A 24,008-nucleotide genomic window follows, 5' to 3' on the forward strand; every position below is an offset into this window, starting at 1 on the left:
ACATGAGATGGGTGCAATTATGTGGGAGGAAAGATTGATGGTCGTCATCTTTTAGGATAAACATATTTTCACTTTCAGCTAATAAACTCGTCATTTTTTTGATTAAACAATAGTTAACTTAATAAGAATATTTTTATTGAAAGAGTTACGAATAAAGAGGGAGATATGTAACAGAGTATGTAGTTAAGATGGAGTCTCCAAGATGATAAGTAGAAGCTCAATCTATTTGTTTTATAATGGTAGAGATTGTATTAATGAATTTGTTACCATTCAATATTTGTCTTTATAATAGTGTTGAGATTTTAATTGTATTAGCATATAGAGACACACGAAGCACCTTTAGTATCAAAAAAAAAAGATAAAAATAATTATATTAAATAAAATAAAAATAAATAACTATTCTAATTAATAAAATAAAAAATAAAAATAATATAAAAAACAAAAAATATAGAAAATTAAAATCAAAATAGGAGATAGAGGGTAGAGATGGGTAAAGTTGTTAAAGGAGACGTGAATAGAGGAAAATAAGTTTGTTAGATAGAGAGAAAAGATTAAATAAGATATAAATTAGAGGGTCAAATAGATGATTTGATGCGAGAGAGAGGATTAAAATTAGTAATTTGCATATTTTTGTTTCAAAACTATAGAATAATTTTTTTTAAGAATCAAGTAATATTTTATCAATGGCCAAATTTCATAGACCTAAAAATCCCCAAATGCTCTTTTTAATTGTAAAGATTATACCAATGAATGATTGACAAGTCTTTTTAATAGGATATAACATTGATATAAATTAGATGCTGGCTATTAATATAAAAACCTTGTTTCATATAGAACTTCATTGACCTTGTTGTATTTTAATTATACTTTTATTTTGCTTGCCTTAGATATGTACAATTCTCATATATACAAGATTCCTAAGTATTTTAGACACACCAAAATTTTTAAATAAAATGGAGATTTAATAAATTTTCAAAATTAATAAAGTATAAATTTTATTTATATAAAATAATAGTTGATTTTTATTTCACAAATGAATTCTGCATTTGTTGATAAAGAAAACCAAAAGCTTATATGCACAACAAACTAATCTATCCCGATTGCAATTTTATTACTAAAAAAAATCTTGTACCATAAAAATTATTAATTGTAATATGACACAATACGATAATAAAATTGACTTGTTATATCCGATTTTTTTTTTCTTGTAAGTTTACTTTTAGTTTTTACCATGATTAACTCTTGTTGAGTCAAAAGACTTGTTGTCAAAAAAAAAGAAAAATTAATAACAAGTCTTTTTTTTTACCAAAAAAAGATTTGTTATTAATTTGTATCACTCTCCCTTGACATGTGCCAAATTGCAAATCATTCGTGTGTTACCGCTTACCAACTCACTCTGGAGCTAAATTTCATTGACCCTTGAAAAGTGTGCGACCTAGCAGATGTCGCATCGGATTGTCATTGGCGGGTATAGGATTATCGGTTCCCAAAAATTTTAAACAAAAATTCAAAATTTTTAAACAAAGCAAAGATTTAATAAATATTCAAAATTAATAAGACATTAATTTTACTTATAGAAAATAATAATTGATTTTTGTTTTACAAAGGGTTCTACATTTGTTGATAAAGAAAACCAAAAGCTTATATGCATGACAAATTAATCTATCCCGATTGCAATTTTATTGCTAAAAAAAATTCTTATACCATAAAAAATATTAACTCTAATATGACACACTATGATAATAAAAATGACTTATTGTATCAAAAATTTTTTTCCTATAAGTTTACTCTTGGTTTTTATCATGATTAACTCATGTTGGGTCAAAAGACCTGTTATTAATTTGTATCGCTCTCCCTTGATATGTGCCAAACTGCAAACTATTTACAAATTACCATTTATCAACTCACTGTGGAAATAGATTTTATAGACGTGTGAAGAGTGTGCGACTTAGCAGATGTCGGGTTGGATTGTCATTGGTGGATATAGGATTATCAATTCCCAGCAATTTTAAACAAAGATTCAAAATTTTTAAACAAAGCAAAAATTTAATAAATATTCAAAATTAATAAAGGTATTAATTTTATTTATATAAAATAATACTTAATTTTTGTTTCACAAATCAATTCTACATTTGTTGATACAGAAAACCAAAAACTTATATGCACGACAAATTAATCTATTCCGATTGCAATTTTATTACTAATCTGTCTTATACTATAAAAATTATTCACTGTAATCTGGCATAATATGATAATAAAAATGACTTGTATCCGATTTTTTTTTTCTTGTAAGTTTACTCATGATTTTTATCATGATTAACTCGTGTTGGGTCAAAAGATCTGTTATTAATTTGCCTCACTCTCCTTGATACATGCCAAATTGCAAATTGTGGAACTGAATTTTACTGACGCGTGAAGAGTGTGCGACCGACCTAGCAGATGTCGGATCGGATTGTCATCGGCGGGTATAGGATTATCGATTCCCAGATCTATACAACGAGATCGGATAGCTCCGGTTGTAAATCTGTACCCAATGGTCCTTGGATCTCGCTCCCTTCTGAGGGACGGAAATTCCGAGTTCCACGGCGAGGTTCGACAAAGGCCCAAGTAATCTAATCGCCGGCGTCAGTGCCAAGTGGTAGACAAGGGGGCTCCCAAGAACAAACACATTCCAGACGCGTTCGGTCTTCGCATTCCTCCTCCTACCCATGGCGGGAGGCTCCTCCTCCTCCTCTTCCTCGTCCTCGACGGGCCCATCCCTGGCGGACTCGCTGTTCCAGCGCTCCCTGGACGACCTGATCAAGTCCCTGCGCTCCCAGCCCGTCGGCGCCGAGCCCGCCCTCCTCTCCCGCGCTCTCGCCGAGATCCGCCGCGAGATCCGCTCCCCGGACCCCGACACCAAGGCCGTCGCCCTCCAGAAGCTCACCTACCTCTCCTCCATCCACGGCCTCGACGCCTCTTGGGCCGCCTTCCACGCCCTCGAGCTCCTCCCTTCCCCCTCCCCCCTCCACAAGCGCCTCGCCTACCTCGCCGCCTCCCTCTCCTTCCACCCCTCCACCACCGACGTCCTCCCCCTCGCCACCCACCAGCTCCGCAAGGACCTCTCCCCCTCCTCCCCTCTCAACTTCTCTTCCCTCGCCCTCCACCTCCTCTCCCTCTCCGCCTCCCCCGACCTCGCCCGCCACCTCGCCCCCGACATCCTTCCCCTCCTCTCCCCCCGCGCTAGCAGCACCACCACCAACACCAAGAACAACAATAACAATTCTTCCCCTCTCCGCCCCAAGGCTGCCGTCGCCACCCTCCACGCCCTCTCCCTCTGCCCTGACGTCGTCCCCCTCCTCGTCAAGCCCCTCGTCGACTGCCTCTCCTCCCCCGACCCCCGCGTCGTCTCCGCCGCCGTCGGCGCCTTCGCCGAGCTCGTCTCCGCCACCGACCCCTCTCCCTACCTTCCCCTTGCCCCCGAGTTCTACCGCCTCCTCACCGACTCCCGCAACAACTGGGTCCTCATCAAGCTCCTCAAGATCTTCGCCCGCCTCGCCCCCCTCGAGCCCCGCCTCGCTGCCCGCCTCGTCGACCCCCTCTGCGACCTTATCCGCCGCTCCTCCGCCCAGTCCCTCGTCCTCGAGTGCGTCCGCACCCTCTTCTCCGGCTTCCCCGACCACGACCGCGCCTTGCGCCTCGCCGTGGATAAGGTCAAGGAGTTCCTCACCAACGACGATGACCCCAACCTCCGATACCTTGGGCTACGCGCCCTCACGATTCTCGGGCCGCGGAACTCCTGGGGCGTGGTAGAGAGCAGGGATTCCGTGATCCAGTCCCTCGCCGATCCCGACCCCAACATCCGCCGCGAGGCCCTGCGCCTCATCATGGGGATGGTGTTCGACACCAACGTCGTCGAGATCTCCGTCATGTTGGTCAACTACGCCATGAAGTCCGACCCCGTGTTCGCCAACGAGATGCTCGACGCGGTTCTCACCACCTGCGGGAGGAATGTGTACGAGCTGATCGTGGATTTCGATTGGTATGTCTCGCTTCTCGGGGAGATGGCCAGGAACCCACACTGCGCTAAGGGGGAGGAGATCGAGCGGCAGCTCGTGGATATTGGGCTGAGGGTCAGGGACGCGAGGCCGGAGCTCGTCCGCGTGGCTCGAGATCTTTTGATCGATCCTGCTCTGCTCGGCAACCCATTTCTCTGGAGGATACTGTCTGCGGCTGCTTGGGTTTCGGGGGAGTATGTCGAGTTCTCGACGAACTGGTTGGAGCTTGTTGAGGCACTGCTGCAGCCGAGGACTAGTCTTCTTCCTCCATTGGTGAGAGCTGTTTATATTCAGGCAGTGTTTAAAGTTCTTGCCTTTTGTTTCAGTTCATATATCGATCAACTAGAAGCCAGTCAAGTTTCATCTCTTGGCCATTCAACCACCGTAGGAGGGTCTACTATAGAATGTAATGCTGCTTCTGCTAATTGCTTATCTGATGATATTACTGGGACGGAGAGTGCTGATGGCTTTGCTACTGCTGACAAACCTGCCTCTTTATTAAGTTTGTTAGAGAAGAAAGATCCCTTCTTTACACGTGAATCTCTTAAACGCATTCTATATTTGATCGAAACAGCAGTCGGTCCGCTATCAGAGAATGATGATGTAGAGGTTCAGGAGCGGGCAAGGAATGTTCTTGGTTTGATTCATATGTTGCAAGAGATTCCAGCTTGGAAGACTGAGGAGGAGGGCTTTAAAAAAGATAAAGAAAACGGGGTTGGTAAAATTATGAACCTTATGCAAGCAATGTTTTCCGAAGAGATAGGTCCAGTTTCTGTGAATGCTCAAAAGAGAGTTCCTGTACCTGAGGGTCTTGTTCTTGAGGAAAATCTTTCTGATCTTGCCATGATATTAACTGAGGGTGATATTGCTCCATCCATGTCAATTTCATTTACCCTTCGAAGTCATCAACACATGGAGACCAAGGATGAAGCCGCACCATCAGTTCAGTCAACATATCTGCTTGCTGAACACCGTAAACGTCATGGACTGTATTACCTTCCTGCAGAGAAAGATGAGACTGAATTGAATGATTTCCCCCGTGCTTATGACCCTCTGCTGCCAGTCAGTCACAGTGATGCCACAGAGGACCTTGTAAAGCTCACCGAGCAATCGCTGATTCCCAGAAAGGTAAAGCATACAAAGCCACGTCCCATAGTGTTAAAAATGGATGAAGGTGATGGAGTCTTGCCATCTGCTTCAACAACCGTGAAGGAATCAAAAGATGATATGCTATCTGGTGCAATACATGAGGTTCTTTTGGGCAATGAAGGCAAACCATCTTCATCACAAAAAGGGTCTTCAAACAAGTCTTCTGGAAGAAGAATGAAAGGAGTGTCAGATAATAGTGAATCTGTTCCTCAGTCAAAAGAAAATCTAGATTTGGGTGATAGAGAAAATCGGAGTTCAAGTTCTAGGAGGAGTCAACATCGTAGTCATGGTAAAGGGAGGCATAGGAGTTCTCAGAATAATGAGGAAAAAGAAGAGAAAAGTCATAGGAACTCAACAAGGAGTGGTCATCATCATGAAAGACATGAGCATAGACAAAGAGGGGAGACTCCTCTAAATGCAGTTCCACAGGCACCAGCCATCCAAGATCTCCTTTTGTGATTGATTCTAGTCTGTTTGGTGCATTTGCTTATCCAGTTGTAGTTTTGGAGGAATTTGGATGATGTGATCGCAATATTGTTTGTTGCCCCATCTGCAAAGGTCATGTTCACAACTTCTTTCTCCCTTTTTATGTGGTTCACATCCTCTTTTGTGTCCTATTTATCTCATACAAATTTGTTTTAAGATTTGAATCCTGTATTATTATCTTATAGAATAAATCTCATTAAGATGCTCTGTGAATGTTGTCTTGTATTTGTTTGTCGTAACTGTTGTAAATTCAGATCATCAATTGTTTTTCTCCAGATGAAGACTATTAAACTTATTTAAACTTAGGAAAGAAGTTTGATAATGCCTTATCTTTTCAAAAGAACTAGGAGAGAAATGTTGGGAGAACAGAAGGTGAACAACAGTAGTAGAATAGGGTTAGCAAAAGACAAAATGAGATTCAGATATATGTTTGTGCGATGTATACGTAATACATATTTTACTAAATATAAATAACCAGTCACTCTATACTCTTGTTTTGAAAATATAAAGCTTGCTCTGACTAGTTTAGTTTGTCTTACTTAAAGTCGGCGGAACTGTCCCGAACTGGGCGGTTCTGGCCGCTCTGAGCTGTACTGGTAGCTTGTTGGTACGGTTCCGGCAACGGAAACGAGATCCGTTGCCAGAGCCGGAGAAGGAGAAGGAAAGAGAGAGCGAGCAAGAGAGGGAGAGGTCAGGATATCGGCGGAGGGTCGACGGAGGCCGCGGGGGGGCGGCGGAGGTCACCAACCTCTGCCAGCTTTCCTCCCTCTCTCTCCCTTCTATCTCTCTCTCTTTTGTTCTCTCCCATAGTACCGTTTTCTCTGTTGGTACAGGTCCGACACGGTCCATACCGACTCGTGCTGCCGGAGAATTGGTACGGTGCCCGGAACCGGTTCCTCCGACTTTGGTCTTACTCTTAAAGACATGATATTTGTTGGAGTCAATAAGAATAGTAAACTTTGAGATTTTTTTCTTTAAAAGAGTAATTTTACTATATCTTTTAATGCTTTTTTAGCCTTATTGTAAAAATAAATGCAAAAATCTCACCATACCTTCTCTCGAAATAAACTTTTGATAGAAAAAGAAACAAATCATTAGAACTTTGCAGGTATCTTGTCTGGATTAATGTTTTCACTTTAAGTATCAATTTTGGTATCTGTACTAGTACCCAACTAGTACAAAGTTGAATATGGTACACTTCTTCGTACTGGCTTTTGTACTAGGTATTGGTTTCCGACCAGTATGGTATGATACACCCTGTACGGACCCGTAGAATCTAGTACTTAAAATGTTTGTCTAGATTCTAACATAGGAGATATGACTTTCAATTCTTATCTATGGTGATTCTAACTTCTTCATGAAATCAAGGGAAGAAATATTGGTTGCACTCAAACCATTAGTGATTGAGGGGTTGAAATTTACTCCACCCTATCGAGTACCTGTCTTGAATTGATTTTAATGATGCGGGTTTTACCTGTAGAGTCGGCAGTGGGGATGATCTTTATCCTAAAACCTGCAATGGATTTGGGGCGGATGCGGATAATGGCAATATTTGCTCCAAACCCAACCTAATTATATATAAGCCTTGATGATTATGATTATCATGATGATAATGGAAAAAAACAATATTATGACTAATCATGAGAAAGATTAATCATATGTAAAGCTACAAGATATATGCTTAGTTGTTCATTTTTTTTGGTTAATTACTTTTATTAGTTTAAGGGATATTTGACTTTCTAAAGAGCAAAATTTCTGTTTGTTGTTTCTATTAGTGTTGAAATTTTGGTTTGTTATGTTCTATATCTTCAACTCTTATTTTGTTTAACATTATGTGAAGTACTAAGATTACTCTTATATTCTTTTTTTATTTATTTGACTTGTATATAAAAAAGGATTTTTGCAGCTTTACTCGTCTCGATCTATTCCAACCCGTTCCATCTATCACTAGACCCCACCCTACCCATTCCATCTATCACTAGACCCCACCCTACCCTGAGTTGGGTTAGAGGCCGATATGGGTATGTGGTTCTCAATTGCGGGACGAGTCTAGGTAATGCTCTACCTGATCCTTATTTATCCCATTGCCCTTCCTAGAAAGATCCCTTCAAAGCCTCCTATCTTTATTTTGTACTTACAACTCTTTTGGTTTGAAGTAGGGCTTGAATTGGGCTCGAGCCAAGCCGACTTCGAGTTAGGCTACGAACTAGGCCCGAAAGATTTTGGACCAGGTTTGGGCTTAACTATAGAGCCCATATTTTTTTTTGGGGGCTGGGCTCAGGGGGTTTGGGCTTAAATTTTAGAGCCCATATTTTTCAGGCCGGGCTTGGGTATATCATTGGCCTGGCCCGGGCCCGGCCCAAGCCCAAGCCCGAGCTCAAACAGGCTCGAAATGGAGCCCTAACTCAAGCCCAGACCCAGCTCGAACTTAGCCCCAAAACAGAACCTGAACTTTGGTACTTGTTTACTACTTAGAAAGTAGGAATGCCATTTTCAATTATGTTATCAATTTACTTTTTTGGTAAACATATTTTTGATCATCAGATGGTTGCTAATGTGTAGCTATAGTATTTCATCAAAAAAATGTGAAGCTATAGTATGAAAGATTGAAAGATTAAGCTTCAATTGGGTTCGGGCCAGCCAAATTTTTAGTCAAAATGGATAATTCGGGTTGGCCCAATTGGGTTCGGGTTGGGCCTAGATCTGGGCTCGGGTTGGGCTCGGGTTGGGATTGTTCAAAAGTTTTCGGACCTCAGCTTGGCCCGAAGCCCCAAAAAAATTTCTGGCAGGTCTTATGTAGGAGATTGGCTCGGCCCAGCCTGGACCTTTTCTAGCCTTAGTTTGATGTGAAGTGTTCTTATTGATTTATCGTTTCCTTTTTGTTTATGAATGGAGATATTAACTTCACTTATAACCATAATTGTTTGACATGCATGAGAAATTCTCACCAAGTGTCTACTTCATCAAACGAAGGACAAAAAGCTTCGGCTGAAACCCCAGAACAGGTCTATCCTAATTTGACTGAAATTTTTGGTTTAGTTCTAGCCAAAACTAATTTGTTGTTGTTTACGTTTAGCAGTTTTGGCCAGTCTTGGCCGAGGTTGATTTTGTGTGCTTTTGTATTCATAATATTGATCATTCTAAGATTTTGGGGCTTTTAGTTTTAATTTTAATTTAATATCATTGAGAGGTCATTTCTACATTTCTTTAAGTAAAATTGACGAACTAATGTCAATGTTGGGCCATCTCTTCATTTTCGATTTAAAAGCAAAAATGTTTATGAACATTAATCATATTTTTTATTGAGTTTATCAAAAATTAAATGCATTTGGGTCTAGAATTTAAGAAAAGATACAACTTTGTAGGTATCAGAGATCTCTGCTTTTTAAGATAATTTCTGAAGGGAAATGAGAAATAAGGTCTCCAAGCAGGTTTTGAGCTTGCACTTGCTTTATCTTAGTTTAAGTCCCCAAGGCAGTTACATGAGGTATATCTAATCAGAGTCTTCGTCATACTAGGTTGATTATAAATTGTTGCCAGTACATGGTATTTAATGTGATAGTAAATATTATATCAAGTTTCATAGTCATATGTACTTCTGTTTTAGTAATTTTAGTGTCAAATTTACATTACTAGGCATCCAAGGATCATGTTATTGATTTGTTATCAGGCAATATAGTTCTTTACCATTTCATTCATTTTCAAATGTTTTTATATTCTTCATACTTTCAGACTTTCATCTTGAAAATCCAGTACTACCCAATGTCTGTTTCATTTGCTTAAATGTTTTTTTCTTATTTTTTTAATCATTTTCATTTTATCTGAGTTTCAGCTGAAATTTTGAAACTCAAGCCAAAAATACCAAAACAGCCAAAACTGCTGAAAACAAAACTGGAAAAGCTTGATTGAAACCAAAACCAACTTCTCAAACCTTGAACAAAACTATGTAGCTCTTATTGACCACAACTGTAAGCTGCTGTCCTGCTGATTTTGTTCTTGTTAGGGTCAAAGGATAGTGCTTGTCTAATCTCCAAAGCCATAAAAATATCCTTATCATCTTGAAATGGGCTTGGTAGATAAGCTCTGAAATTTGTTGTTACCACTTCATCATCTTTGGAGACACTAGCCCTCATTGAGTGCATGAAGATGCTTTTGTTGTATTTGTCACTTGTTAGCTAGAGTCTTCTACTTATGGTGCCAGACTTTGGTTATCTCTTTAGGATATTGCTCTTATGCTTCTCTACTGCTTCCTAAATGTAAAACATTAATAAGAGTTTGACTTACTTGCTCTTGCATTTGAATTATACTTGCTCCAGTTTCAGGTAACTAAGATAATTGACTTGCTTATTGAATTTGACTTACTTGCTCCTATTTTAGGTAACTCTGTAGTCAACACTCCGATCTCCTTGATGAGTATAATCGAAGTTGGTGAATAGCTTTTGCTGGTAGTACTAGGAAAATACTTAGGGCCTGTTTTAATTTTCCTACAGGATTATGCTGAAAATCCTTTAGGATTTGTGGATTGGGCCAACACAACTAGTAAGATCATGGGCCGCGTATTGGGTTAGGCTTGTATTCATAAAATACAAAGATCACAAGTTACATGCCGAGGTCTTTTTTTTTTTTTTATTCTCCCTATGGGATTTGGGCCGGCCGACTTCAAAGCTATTCCTTAATATTTTGCCTAGCCCAGCTTGTAGCCTGTGATCTTACTGGTTGTACTGGTCCAATCCATAAATCCTATAGGATTTTCAGCCCAATCCTATAGGAAAATCCAAATAGACCCTTAAATTTTAGTTTGTCCGGTTCTTTTGCCTCTTTCTTGCTGCTGTGCCAATTTTGTTTCTTGTTAAAAACTATTAATCAACATAGTTGTTTGAATGAACTATTTATCTTCACAGTCGCTCAAGGGAGAATATGGACTTGCATTCTTCTGGAACTTGGAATTTTGAAACTTGATCTCCTTCTCTGTTGTAGAAGATGAATCGTACACATTTGGTGGACCATGTGCTTCAGTGCCTCTCTTAATGGCTACCTTTGTAGGTTGGTTTATTGAAATGCAAATGTGGTACTCTATGATCAGGCAAGTATTTTGCTGTTTGCTGATGTCAAAATCAGTATCTTGTTTTCCTTGATAGTCAATATCAGATTTTTTTTTCCAATTTGTAGCATTTAAAAATGATGGATAATCATTAGCTATTTTATGAATTCGTATTCTTGCTGCAAAGTGGCAAAAGAAGAGGAAGCAGAAAAAACTTGTCTTTTTTAAGGTTGATCACTCAGTTAGAATATGTGAGGATTCTTTAATAATTCGCAATGCGACAATACCAAGCATTTTATCATTTGCATCGAATTGTTTCTGTTTGCATGCTTCGATGAGTGGGTAAAAATCTTCATGACTTAAAAAGGTACTGGTGAAACAGTCCTGAATTGATAAAAGGATGGTTCACCAATATGAGCTCTTAAAAGAAAGCTGGCTTGCCCTCTAAGTTTGTTTATCTAGAAGGATGTTGAATTGTTTCTATTAATTGAAAGGCTAAGTGGAAAATTATTTGAAGGATTACAAAGATTACAAAGGACGAGAGGTTTTCCCATTCAAAGCTCAATAATGGAAATGGTGGCATGAGTCTATGCAGTACAGTACTTGACAACTTGCAAGGCATGTTTCTCCAAGAGAAATGAAGGTTGCATTTGTGCATTAAAGAATGATCACAATATTACCGTAATCTTTAACAAATAGCTAGGTAGTTAAAGGATAGCAGAACTATATAAAAGAAGTATCTAATCTTCTCAAAGAAAGACCATAAACTAATTTTTTGTTCTCCAGGAGACCTTTAGGAGATTTTGAAGATCTGCATTTTCTTCATTATTGAGCAACACAAAATATTCTCACCAAGAAAAAAAAGAAACACAACATATCTAGAAATATGATTCTCCACATTTTGTGCCTAGTATAAATGAAACAACCTCATTCTGAAAAATTCGTTACCTTGTCAACTATCATATGTTACCATTATAAGCATTCCCTAGTTGGGATGACATGGTAAAATAGCTTTTTAAGCTTTTACACACTCTTTTTGTCAGAAAAAAGCTTTCACGTTTCAATTGGTTCAACATTGTAGCTCATCTACTTAGAAAACGTTTATGAACAACAGCATATACTGATGTAGGTTATGATTTTGGATGTTTCTCTCAGAAAGCCCACAAAGAAAAGGCCAAGTCTTTGAAATAACTTTAACTAGTTAGAGATTAAGCAGCTGTAATTATATCAATAGATAGAGTAAATAATCATCTGGATCAGCAATTCTGAAGAAGTACATTAGGAAACAATGAACTGTGAAATGTTAACCATATGGAGAGGCTAAGTGATAGAAGGGCTTTGGATTAGCGTTAAGTGATTGATAGTCAAAATAATCAACCCTGTGGCGGGATCTGTCGCAAAACTTGCTGGAACATTGAGATCTATGGCTGAGTTGTAGTGAAGAGAGTGACTGCTGGACAAGAAAAGACCATATGAGTAGGAACAAACTTTGACTACAGTTTTTATCATGCTAAGGATGGTAAAACTTGATCACAATTTGGTATTCAATACCATGTTGCTATGTCTCTGCTTCATTTTTGCCTCTGCTGTTTATTTTAATGAAAAATTCTGCCGTTTTTCCAAATATGTTTGTTGACTAAGAGAGGATGGATCAAGTTTTTCATCTCAGGATCTTGCTTTGTATTGGTATCAGGCACCCCCTCAATACAATATTTATAGAAATCTCGGCCAATATAAACCGATAAAATCTGAGATATTGGGAATATGATATATCTATATCATCCAATATTTTTCAACCATTCTTTTACTTCTTTAAATAGTTTTTGAATTAATAAATCATGAAATCAATGCTTAAATATAGTTCTTAATCTTGGATTTTACCATATCTGGGGAGATTCTGATATCTCGGTTCAAAAGTATTGGTTGAGATCTTAGAAAATCTTAATTCCCTCCAGATTTTTCCCACTGACAATATTGGCTGAGATAAACCGAGATTCTGGTTCATCTTGGTCTTAGCCACTCACTGAGGTAACTGATATATTGAGATCTAAAAACCTTGGGATAGATATAGATTAGGTAAAAGAAGTGGTCTAGGAGGATTATTATTACTAATGCTTCGATATATGCATATGAAAAATAATTGAATACAATTGATGCCCACAATTATGTACATATATTAACAGCATAAGGGATCATTCTTGATCACATTGGATATTAGTGCAATAATCTCATCTGACTAGGATCATTTGTTTAATGGTAAAATATGCTGATGAGGTAATATTTACTCATCATTGAAGTGCTTATTTTATTTGATTTGCAAACATATCTTAAAGTCCTTTTGTTATTAATCACTCCTATGTTCAATTTGGTTTAGAAATTGCCATTGTGTTATTTTTTGAAAATATAATATACTTAGAAAACCTGGGCACATTTGTATATGCAAGCCTTTGAATTCATGGCAGAGGGTATATTAATTGACAGCAAGAATATTCTATAAATATTTCTTAAAAAAAATATCCATTGCTGCTTTGCTCATGCAGTTTAGATTTTTACACACTCAAGCTCTTCTTCTTCATATTTGGCAGATTCTTTCTCCAGATATTTGTGCAAGATGGTTACAACTGCACCTTAGCATTCTCTTGGAAATGAGTTGAAATGATTTTTGGTTTGCTTCATTGGCAGTCCAAGACTGCATTCTGCAGAAAAAGTTGGGACTAAGCAAGCACATTTATTTGAACAAAGCATTCTTAAGCAATAATTTAGTCTAAGTTCATAACTGAATTTATCATTGAACTGATATATTTGGGATCTGGACATTCTTGTTTTTATTTTATAAACTGCATGGTGAAGGATGGACCTAAACTAAAAGATGGATGTCACCATCGGACAGCATCTCCACAAGTTAGTCTACAAGAAACGTCATATATACACCAGCATGATAGTAAATGTAGGTGGATTTTTTTGTTTGTTTGTTTTTTTTCTTTTTGTGTCTGTGAGTTTCATCTGTCATTATATGATCATGTTTTGAAACATGATCTATTTTTAATTATTATAACAACATGAATGCCTGAAAATTGCTTCTTAAAAAATAGATGGGTTTTAAATAAGATTTTCTGATGTAGTTATGGCTCAAAAAATTATTGGTGCACAAGTGGAGGGCAATTTTAAGTCATTATAATCTAAACTTTTCCCTTTCTCATTGTCCCCTCAAGTTCAGCGAGAAGTTTCTTGGTTCGGCTGATCATATTTTCTGTCTTCCACAGCAAAGAGGTCGTTTGAACTCTAATCAACTCTGCAAGTATTGGTTCGTCTCCACTTGTCAAAAGATAGTCTGTTCCAGAACACTTAATGGAGATGGTATTGCTTGTGGCTCTGCAATGAAAGTTATCCTTATACAGCCTGTTGCAGGTTGAGAACCTATATCTAGCACGATTCAACTTGAAGACATTTAACAGTGAGCTTGGGTTCCTTGTATGCTGCAAAAACAGACCACTATTTGTTTTATGCTGTGATATTTTGTGCAATCCCCTGTTCCATGTTCTACCTTCTTCATAGGGTTTTCAGATAGAGGTCCTACTCTGGATGTGTAATTCCTGAACTACTTGTGTCATTTTGTTTGTGATATAAAATTTTTAATTCTAGGTTGAGCATAGAGTAGGTGGTGGTCCCTTGGTTATGGATTTTAAGCAGTGACTCAGGGCTTGTCCTGCCTATTGAAGTTCAAGACAAAACAAGGAAAAAATAAGCTGTAATTTGGAGATCTTTCACTTGCATTCTTTTGGTTTTATACATTTAGGCTTTCTACAAGCGTGGATGGTATGTATTGTGCTTGCATTTGTTTATTTTGATTGAACTGATGAGTGGGTCTCCATTTAGATGAAGTATCAGTTCTACAAAGAGAAAAAAAATGAAGAAATGCAATACTGGTTGGACAGTGTGTTTGTATGTTGAGGGTGTTGACTGCAGAATGAGTCTAGTTTTTTGTTTTAATATCATCTAGATACCTGGCTTTTGACTGGGATTGAACCCATTCTAGTTTTCTGTTTTATCCTAACAGAAAAAAAGCACCTGTACATCAATATGGATGCACAAACTTTTGATTTTGGTGAGGAAAGGCTGGGGTAGAGATCATACGTTCATACATGGCAGAGTATAAAGGTAAGGACTGTCAGACTAGGCAGTAAATACCTGCCTGGCAAAGTGATGTTAGCTTCAAACATGCATGCTAACTGGTCCAGACTTGAAATGACCTAATATTGGTTATCTATTTTTTTAGCGAAATAGTAGCAAGTCACCTCATATTTCATTTATCAATAGCATGAGGCAAAAAAAAAAAAAAAAAAAAAAAAAACTAAAGAGGATGTGCAAGGGTTAGAAGTTAGCATGAGAAGGACATTTTTTCATGCAACTGCCAATGCTTCATATCATAGGCTGTCTTTGATAAAAAAGAAATTCCCCCCTTTTTCTCGAAAAAGTCTTGGAAAACAATAGTTATTAAGAGAAATGCACTTCTGGTGATAAGAGAAGATACACTTACCATGGGCGTTTTTAATATGGACTGGAAGAAAACCTGGAAAACAATGACTAAAAGCTAGAGCAGCCTACTGGAAAAACAATATCATAAAAATTATTTCATGGCACACCGATATGGCATTAATGAAATATTTAGGTTTTCCCACATAGGAGATGCAAATCTATTAGTGGATCCTAGATGCTGAACCTACCAACTACTGAAGGCTCAGTTCCTACGTACACACGTATTAGCTTCCAGGAGGAAAGCGATCATGGAGCACCTCATCTCATGGTAGATTGGCAGCATAATTCTCCACTTTTATAGCAATTCCGCTTCCCATCACAGCCCCAATTTGAACTCAGCTCAGGGATACAGATTCGCCAGTGGGTCAGGTTGATCTCTAAGACTTGCAAATGCAACCCGGCTGATAAGTTTCATTTGACACAAGGCACCCCAGTGAAAACTAAAGCATGAAACGAGAAATAGAATGCTATGAATATCACTCTAGCAATAGAATTTCTCAGGCACAATTCACAACAGTTTCATTGCTGATTTAAAGGGCAAGAACAACAAACCATGATAAAAATAATATTAAGATAATATGATACATCTGATGAAGAAAATTAGTACCAGGCCTTTTCATAAATTACAAGCAAAGATGCAAAGAATTACGCATTGCCAATATATGCAACTTGTCAGCTAGTGTAACAGTTCGCAAGGAGGGTAATCAACTTCAAATAACATAAATAATCACTCAAATTGCATTCCTCTTGCAGATATTACATATATGGGTGCTTCATTCATCCCCAAGGTCAAACTAATCACGCAGCCCACAAAAATTGGCAGCAAATTAAATTCAAAGAAGAAAATAATTAAATGGGGACAACAGGAGGAAAGGGCAGGAGAAGCTATAGCACTGTGACTCCACTAGGGCGTTTTCCTTCCATTGCGTCCTTCTTGTTGCAGCAATCAGCACAAAGGAAGGGGCCTTCCCATGGCTTTGAGCTGGTGGAGAAGATTGAACCAGCATGAACGGATATGCCCTCGCTTGGAGCAAGGTCCGCCTGGCAGATAGCACATGTGAACAGGCCTGAAGTTGCTTGTCCTGCTGATAAGTCATTCCCAAGCCTGAAATTTGAAGAGAAATTAGCATTCCTTCAGCATTGGAAGAAGACTGACATGCAACAAAGACATGATTGTGCAAGGAAATCAGCTTAAAATCAGTGGTCTGAGAACTGTAGATGCTCCCAGAAAAGTAAAAACAGCTGCAAAATATCTTCAGGCAACCAATCAAGGGCTGCACGATGAAGAAGCCTTATACTAGGAATAGTAAACTACACATTAACCAAATGAACGAATTATTTGATCAAATAAACTATCAACATGCTGCTCAATATCACTGGGCTGATTACACTTCGGCCGGCAGTCACTGTACCCATCATCATGATACTGACAAATAGAACAAGGTATCAGGCATTGCAAAACTAACTATAACAAGAAGAAGCATATGTTTGCTATGGATCATGTTGTTGATAGGAGATGTCTGAAGGAGATGTAATGAACACTTGATGCAGTTTATTGAAAGAAGAACTCACTGCTGTTGCTTTTTTAATTAAAAATCTACTGGATATGCTATTGCAATTGCTAAATTGATTGAGTTTATTGGCAGATGGGTGCACTTTTCATGTAGAATATTCAAAATCTACGCTATGAAGAATGAAGTGTGCCCAAATGTAATCTAGATAGATTAATAAAAAAGGTGCATTGGCATATCTCTGGTTTTTAAACAAAGGATATATAGCAACAAGCCAACAACAATAAATTGGCAATTTCAGCAAAACTTAGTCAATTGAAGTTGGGCCTTTGGCCACTTAACTGGACAAGGCTCCATTGAGACCCCTGTTATAGCAACTCAGAGATTCTGCTTGAAATTCTCCGACTAGCATTAACAATTAAATGCAAGACACCACCAGAACAACAAAAGGAGCATCTTCTAGATAAATATAAGATTCCATAACTGTGTCGGATTAAATGGCAATCAAAACCTCGAACTATGTGAAGGACATTCTCAAATTCAACATCCTTTCAAGTTCTATTTGAATAGATGCAGAAGGAGATTTTAATACACAAGGCACTAAGAGCTATACATTTGTCAAATACAATGAATTTTTGAACAACTTAAGTTTAAAATGAGCAAATAATATATGTTCCACAACATAATTCATCATTAGACAATTAAAATTTACTTATATATATTCCAGTGAAATACTACCAATATAAAACAAGATCCTATATCACACAAAAAAATACAAAACATTGTGTGAACACTTGGAATCTTTTATTTTTCTCCTTTTTTTATTCTTTAAAACTTTTCTGTTTAATTTTGACCGAAACCTTGAGTGGAAGTGAAAATGCACTACAAGTCCAAGAATAACTAAAACCAAGTTTTTAACCTTGGTTATAAGCAAATGGATGTTCAAGAGTGTAGCCAGCATGCCATCAGCATCATTTGAAAATGATAAGGTGTTCATGGATCAATATTTGAATTCATGAGGATTTAAGGTATAAAAATATGTAAAATCAGCCAAAAATGCAAGTGCATAAAGATTACAGAGATAAAAATCTTAATATCAAGTTGTGAGTAATTAACTCCTACCTTCGAAACACAAGTAAAAAAAAAATTATGTACAAACATCAAAACACTCCATTTTTGGTAACTTGAAGTTAACTTCACCTTCTAATATTAAACAGTAAACGTTTTAGAATCTAAGTTTGAACTAAAATTTTCCAATAGATGAAAGTTACTGAAGGACAACAATGCAGTCCAACATCGTAATGCAGCGGAAGATTAAGACTGGATCACTCTTTTTCGATAAATTGCCATAAAAACATAGATTATGTGCATATCAAGATAGATTAATATCTGCAAAGAAGATGTAAGAACATGAGAAGATGTAGAAAGATGGATGAAGACTATTTTAGGCACCACACAAAGTACTCGCACCTGGTAGGCCCTCCATGAATTACTAGGAAGTCTCCTCCTTGTCTCTTTCTTCCTTCTCTCAATCTCTTTCTTTAGTGGGTGGCACCTTGAGACCTCTTGTTTGAGTTCTCCATTCGAGATACGAGAAACATCCCCACTTTCTACCCAAGTCCTGCACCCCTATTTATAACATTAAGGGGCCGGCCCTAGGGAGGATCCCTAGGCCGTGTGGAGCCACCCTATGAAACCTTAGGTAAGTGGCAACCATGAAGGGCTCCCAGATATGGTGGGTCACTTAGGGTTGGACCTAGGAACTGGGCACTTAGAAAACCCTAGTCCATGGTTTGAGTCCAATTCATTAGACCACCCTAATTGGGTCTTGTCAGCCTATATGAACCAATCCCTCTGCTCAATTTGATTGAGCATGAGTTTGGTGAGGATTCACGAGAAAGAAAAAGGCTAAGGTTGATGAACAAGTACCAAACCCTAAGGTTAACTTCGGTTTCTAATCTACCATGTCCCTCTTATTCAATAGGTGTGCCGCAATCACAATGAAGCAAGTTGGACCGGCCTCCCCATAATATAAAGATGTACAATCACACCAACCCCTAGTAGATATATGGACAGAAAAATCTCTTCAAATACAGCAATTGTTTTTGCAATTTAGTCCCTCCACCTCTCCTTACCTTGATTGTCCATTACAAAAAAAAATAGTATGGTCAAACTCATAACCAATCAATTTCATCACCTATTAGAATCCTAGATCATGGGTCAAACACCACTGAAAGCCAATGCACATGCAAAACAAATTTTGAAAAAACATTTTGTTTATATTCAAAATAAGTAATATTTATATAATATCAAAATGATTTGGTCAAAATACCGCTAGATCCAGGATTCATGTGCCTGACATGTCTCTATTTTGATACGTGTAAATTTCTATAGATAGGTTACTTGTTGGACAATCCTTACCCCCATTCGTGCCACAGCATAATAAACTGATGTATGCTTCCAATCAAGGATAAATCTAGGATATCCTGGTTGATACACAAGTTTGGCCTTCTATTTATTGAACCAAGATAACCGTGGGTAGTCATGCCCTCAGGTTAGGGCACCACTTGCATGCTGCATACACGAGATTGTCATCCCTAACTTCAACAATGATTTCTAAGAGATGGTCTTGAACCTATTACTTGTTTAATATGAAATAGACCCATGTGCTAATGCAAAGTGAACTACTTTGATGACTATGATAAAACAGCCACTCCAATCCATTATTGGATACAATATACAATGGTATCTATATGTGTCTGATGCCCAACCTCAACCATAGCTGTGAACTATTTTCAAGTGTCAAGAGTCAAGAGTGATCCCTTTCTCCCTATTGGATACACAATTGGCTACTTGGTTCTACCTATAAACGGCACTCTTGGACTCTTTCTGGCTAATATGTGATACATCCTCCAACTGTTTATGACCATGTGTACGGGAGATACCAAGAAATGACTTAGAATACCATGTTCATTATGTCAAATGGTTTTTAGAGCACATCCTACCGCCAAAAAGTTATATGGCATCAAAACTTGACCATACAAATTTACATAATGCATTTTGATGATTTATGTGTACCAATTTGCGGGAGGTTGTTATGTGTGCCAATTTGCAACTAAGTCATTAATTAAACAAAACATAGAATCATGTGGCTACAAGCATGGAAAGATGAATGAACATACGAGTCAGGGACCCTTAATCAAAACATGTCAAGTGATTCAGATTTCAGAATACCTTAATCAGAAAGCCCCAAAAAGGTCATGGCAAGAAGTGTTTGTACATATTAAAAATAGTGCAAAGCAAGTAAAGCAATATAGCTTCAGAAATAAAACCACAACGCTACCAAATCTGGTCATGCATACCAAAAAAAGGGGAAAAATGGAAAGGAAAGGAAAGGGAAAAGAAGAACCCACTCATGCCCATACATGATATCAGAATCTGGTATGTACATCTCAAGATCTAAACAAAGATGAATATAAATTTCTCAGTCCTAGCGTCGAACTTATTTTCCCTCTAAGTAGCACCTAGCATCCGAATAGAAAGATGGAAAAATTGTACAGTATCAAATTTATAACAAGAGCTCCAAAATGATATTGTTATCTAACTACAGAGAAACTTATAACAAGTCTGACCTTTCTGCAAGCATTGCTGAACCTTCTTCAAACAGTTCTTCTACAATACCCACAGCAGACAACTTCTTTGCCAGCTTACTAGCAGAATCCTCTGACCTTTTCCTGAAAATGAGAGACTTGAGTTTGTTCGTCTTTCTTGGTGGAGATGGAGGCAGTACTGAATGATCAGGCGGAATTATGTCAACAACGATGCAGGTTGTGTCATCTTTCAGCCCCCTTGTCCTCAGTGCTTCCTGAATGTTCGTCAGTAAAATGTGATAAGGATGCTTTACCATACAATTAGCTGGATCATCTATATCTATGCCATCAAAAGCAATCAAATCCAACACTGATGCATCAATAGAACTTCATAAAATATATTGCCTAAGGGCTAAACCAGGATGGTCACACAGCTTGCAAATGACAAATTCGAAAGGGACACAACAAGTAATTAATCACCTTCACAACTTGTCTGGCAGCAAGCTCAGCAGGCAACCCACGGCACGACTTTGCAGCCATCTCAGAGGATAGGGCATCCCAAATGCCATCTGAAGCAATGATAAGTCTTCCCCCAGCATTTGATAGCTGGTGTACCAACAAAGATTGTTAAGACAAAAATGAAGACTATTAGGATAAATGGAAGTGAATATAAAAGTCATAAAAAAATTAGCCATTAAAAGAGATTAATATGATACATAACTAATACCTTCACTTGCTTGACATAAGGTACTGGAACAATAAATTCTCCAACATCCATATCTCCGATAGACCTTGATAGGCATAAACCCCCTGGCCAACATCGGAGGGGACCTATCTGAAATGAAGGCAAGAAACTGATGAATTTAATTTTTTTCAACATCACATAAAATGGCCGAACATGTTCTTGTTATCCATTTTAATTTATTTATGCTAATGAAACCGAGATCACAAAGCAATCCCACCTCAGCACCACCCATAATGCTGAGCCTTCCTACTTCACCTCCACTCGCGGTCACCCGTTCCCTCCTGCACATCACTTGTTCAGCAGAAAGGGGAATAACTTTAGAAGAATAACATAAAAGAGAACACCAGGTACCCACTCTTCGACATTTTCTTCTAGCCTGTGATCCACGGTCAGTAGAGAAACCACCCCGCCATGAGCATCTAAAATGCAACGGGAGTCTCCAACTGAAGCAACAGTGATGGTCCATCCATCAATTATCACAAATGTGACAGTTGTACCAGAAGTTTGTCCTGGTAAATACCATGTATCAATCGTCCCCGCATTAGTTCATCCAGGTATAGGCCAAATCTTCAACAGAATAATATCATGAGGAAAGAAAAAAATAGTAGCACGCGTGCCTCTGCTCTGGAATTCTTTGTCAGTCTTGACAAACCCAGCAACTAGCGCACGAGGCAAAGCTTGAAGCCACTCTTCCCGGCTAAGTCCACGTGGTATTGCACTCAGTACATGATTCAACAGGTTCTCCCTTGCATATATTGCCGCAGCATTCCCATTGTGGCCATCCAAGACCTGAAAAGAATTCGGCTCAGCTCGGCTCACCAAATAATTCTTCTTATCACAAACTGCATCGCATTAATGGCAGCAAAGACAAACAGACTTGGCTTTAAGGATTCTAAATATTATAATTCTTAGAAGCATAGAGGCTACCATACATTAAACTAAACGAAAAAAAAAGTCAAGTCCTCGCAACCCCCAGATCAGGCTGCTAAAGAACAATTATCCAAGAAAATCTTTCTCCATGAGGTCAGTTAAAACCTTCACCAATCAATACATTCATTTTTTTTCTTTTGATAATTAGTTCAACGAACATTAAATTCCACCAAAAGTGGCACCTTTTTTTGACAGATATTTTGAAAACTTAAAGAAGTCAATTCCTGCAGCAAGCAATCATTAATTAAGAACTTGAAAGGATCAAAAGCGCGAACAACATTCTCTTAGCAAGCAACCACACAAAACCGATCAGAAATGTAATTGTGCCAAAATGCTGGAAAAGAGCAGATCGATTGTTAAAAGCAAGCGAATGAGAGAGAGAGAGAGAGAGAGGGACAAAATGCTCACGGCGAAGACGGAGAAGGCGGACGAGGGGTTGCCGGGGAGGCGGTGGCAGTCGACCTTTATGAGGAAGTAGTCCTCCCCCTTCTTGGACTGCGCGGCGCAACCGTACCGAATGCACGGCTTCTCCATCTTCTCGCTCTTCAGCTCCCGGCCTATCAGCACCGCCAGAGGAACCAGATCGTGCCGCTGGTGCCGCCGCCTCCCCTTCATCGCCGCCGCCGCCACAGACGGCTCGGCCATCTCTTCCGCCGCTCTCTCCTCCTCCTCCACTCCCCTTGAGATTCGCGCCCTCCGATCTCTCATCCCCAAGGGCCCAGGCCTCAGATCTGGTACAAGGAAGTGATAGAGCCGACGCGAAGAAGAAGAAGAAGAACAAGAAGAAGAGACGGCTGATGGTTCAACGCGGAAACGCGGTTAGCTGCTGACCGAGACGTGAACTGTATCATGCCCCCCCCATCCGCCATCAAATGCGCACCAGGGGGGACGGGGGAAATACAAAAACAAACCCTCTCTTTTGGAGTTTTGGGTATAAGACTTTCTTTTCCCAATTAAAACCCTAGCATGAGACTTTAACTTGTCAGTAGAATCGAGCAAAATGGAACGTTTAAAATATATACATATATACTACTTGAATATTATTTAACGATAAAAATATAATAATAAGGAAATTTTGCAAAATGAAATTGTTTGAAGATTTTTTATTATTATTTCTCCAATGGCCTCTTGCACCACTCCAATTTCGTTCTCAATATATTATTTTTTAGCCACCATGTAGAGAAAATATATTATTAGTTGGGGTAGGGATGGCAGTAAAGGTGAAGTTGTAGTGGTGCTTGTGAGTGATGATAATATTTTAAATAGTAGCAAAGAAGAGGAAGGTAGGATTAAAAATGAGGTGTGGTTGTTAAGAAAGATTATGGTTATAATGCTCTATTGACATTGCCGGCCTTTTCACTAGCTCTAATATTTTCTCCATTTTCTTCACTTTCTTGTTAATGCCGTCTTCCTTCTCCTTCTCTCGTCCTCGCCTGCCATTCCATCCAACTTTCCCTCTCTTTTCTCTCCACCAAGTTTGGCTTTTTCCCAAGATGACCACCTTCCTCCTACAGTTCCAATTCGGCCGCTTTTAATTCTTTCACGAACATTATCATTTTTCTCCGTAATCTCTTTGCTAGCCGCATCTCGTTTTTAAACCCACCTTCTTTATTTTGGACAACATTTAGAATGCCATCTTTTTTTATAAGCTAGCAGTCTTTCTTTCTGTGATGGTCTCTCACATCTTACAAAATTGATCCGATTGGTTTTACCATATATATGCTTTGGCCACTGTACGGAAGAAATATATTGTCAGCTATATTGAGGGATGGAAGAGACAAAATATGGGCAAAACTGCTAAATTAAAAATGTATCCATTTTACAAAATGAATCTTTTAACATTTTTTTCATAAAATTTGCTAATAATTATGATAATAATAAGATATGTGCAACATAGAATAGGTGAGTAGGTGAAAAGTAGGTGCCGATAGAAGAATTCCTCGTCCCTTTTTCTTTTTCCTATCCTCCTCTTTTCTCGCCCTT

The 24,008-nt window shown here is 38.5% G+C and overlaps 2 protein-coding genes across 4 annotated transcripts; one reads left to right on the forward strand and one right to left on the reverse strand.

The window, feature by feature from the left end:
* Positions 1-2,407: 2,407 nt before the first annotated feature.
* Positions 2,408-14,520, forward strand: LOC103709365 (AP-3 complex subunit delta). 3 transcript variants are annotated; one of them, XM_088704529.2, is made up of 4 exons: positions 2,527-5,744; positions 10,574-10,755; positions 13,299-13,660; positions 13,977-14,365. In XM_088704529.2, the coding sequence occupies exon 1, from the start codon at positions 2,709-2,711 to the stop codon at positions 5,643-5,645; it is 2,937 nt and encodes a 978-aa protein (XP_088560655.2). In that variant the 5' UTR covers positions 2,527-2,708; the 3' UTR covers positions 5,646-5,744; positions 10,574-10,755; positions 13,299-13,660; positions 13,977-14,365. The 3 variants fall into 3 exon arrangements, with proteins under 3 accessions (XP_008792886.6, XP_088560655.2, XP_026661319.4); XM_008794664.6 differs by lacking the exon at positions 13,299-13,660 and having other exon boundaries at positions 2,408-5,744; positions 13,977-14,520; XM_026805518.4 differs by lacking the exon at positions 13,299-13,660 and having other exon boundaries at positions 10,650-10,755; positions 13,977-14,520.
* Positions 14,521-15,803: 1,283 nt separating this feature from the next.
* Positions 15,804-23,533, reverse strand: LOC103698052 (putative protein phosphatase 2C 15). Its single transcript, XM_008780008.6, has 8 exons — positions 22,434-23,533; positions 21,713-21,884; positions 21,451-21,604; positions 21,313-21,376; positions 21,078-21,185; positions 20,831-20,956; positions 20,393-20,625; positions 15,804-16,354 (listed from the first exon to the last, which is right to left on the reverse strand). The coding sequence occupies exons 1-8, from the start codon at positions 22,731-22,733 to the stop codon at positions 16,135-16,137; spliced, it is 1,377 nt and encodes a 458-aa protein (XP_008778230.3). The 5' UTR covers positions 22,734-23,533; the 3' UTR covers positions 15,804-16,134.
* Between the last annotated feature and the right edge of the window lie 475 nt (positions 23,534-24,008).

The sequence above is a fragment of the Phoenix dactylifera genome, chromosome 9 (assembly GCF_051530095.1).
Source record: "Phoenix dactylifera cultivar Ajwa chromosome 9, Ajwa_hap1_PhDact_Kaust_v1.1, whole genome shotgun sequence".
Classification (NCBI taxonomy): domain Eukaryota; kingdom Viridiplantae; phylum Streptophyta; class Magnoliopsida; order Arecales; family Arecaceae; genus Phoenix; species Phoenix dactylifera.

Excerpts from the sequence above, each read along its gene's own strand:
- LOC103709365 (XM_008794664.6), top strand. The coding sequence starts at position 2,709 with ATGGCGGGAGGCTCCTCCTCCTCCTCTTCCTCGTCCTCGACGGGCCCA.
- LOC103698052 (XM_008780008.6), bottom strand. The coding sequence starts at position 22,733 with ATGAGAGATCGGAGGGCGCGAATCTCAAGGGGAGTGGAGGAGGAGGAG. Across the intron at positions 21,186-21,312 it reads GCATTATGGGTGGTGCTGAG|ATAGGTCCCCTCCGATGTTG; the intron begins GTGGGATTGCTT and ends CCTTCATTTCAG. Across the intron at positions 20,957-21,077 it reads CTTATGTCAAGCAAGTGAAG|CTATCAAATGCTGGGGGAAG; the intron begins GTATTAGTTATG and ends TTGGTACACCAG.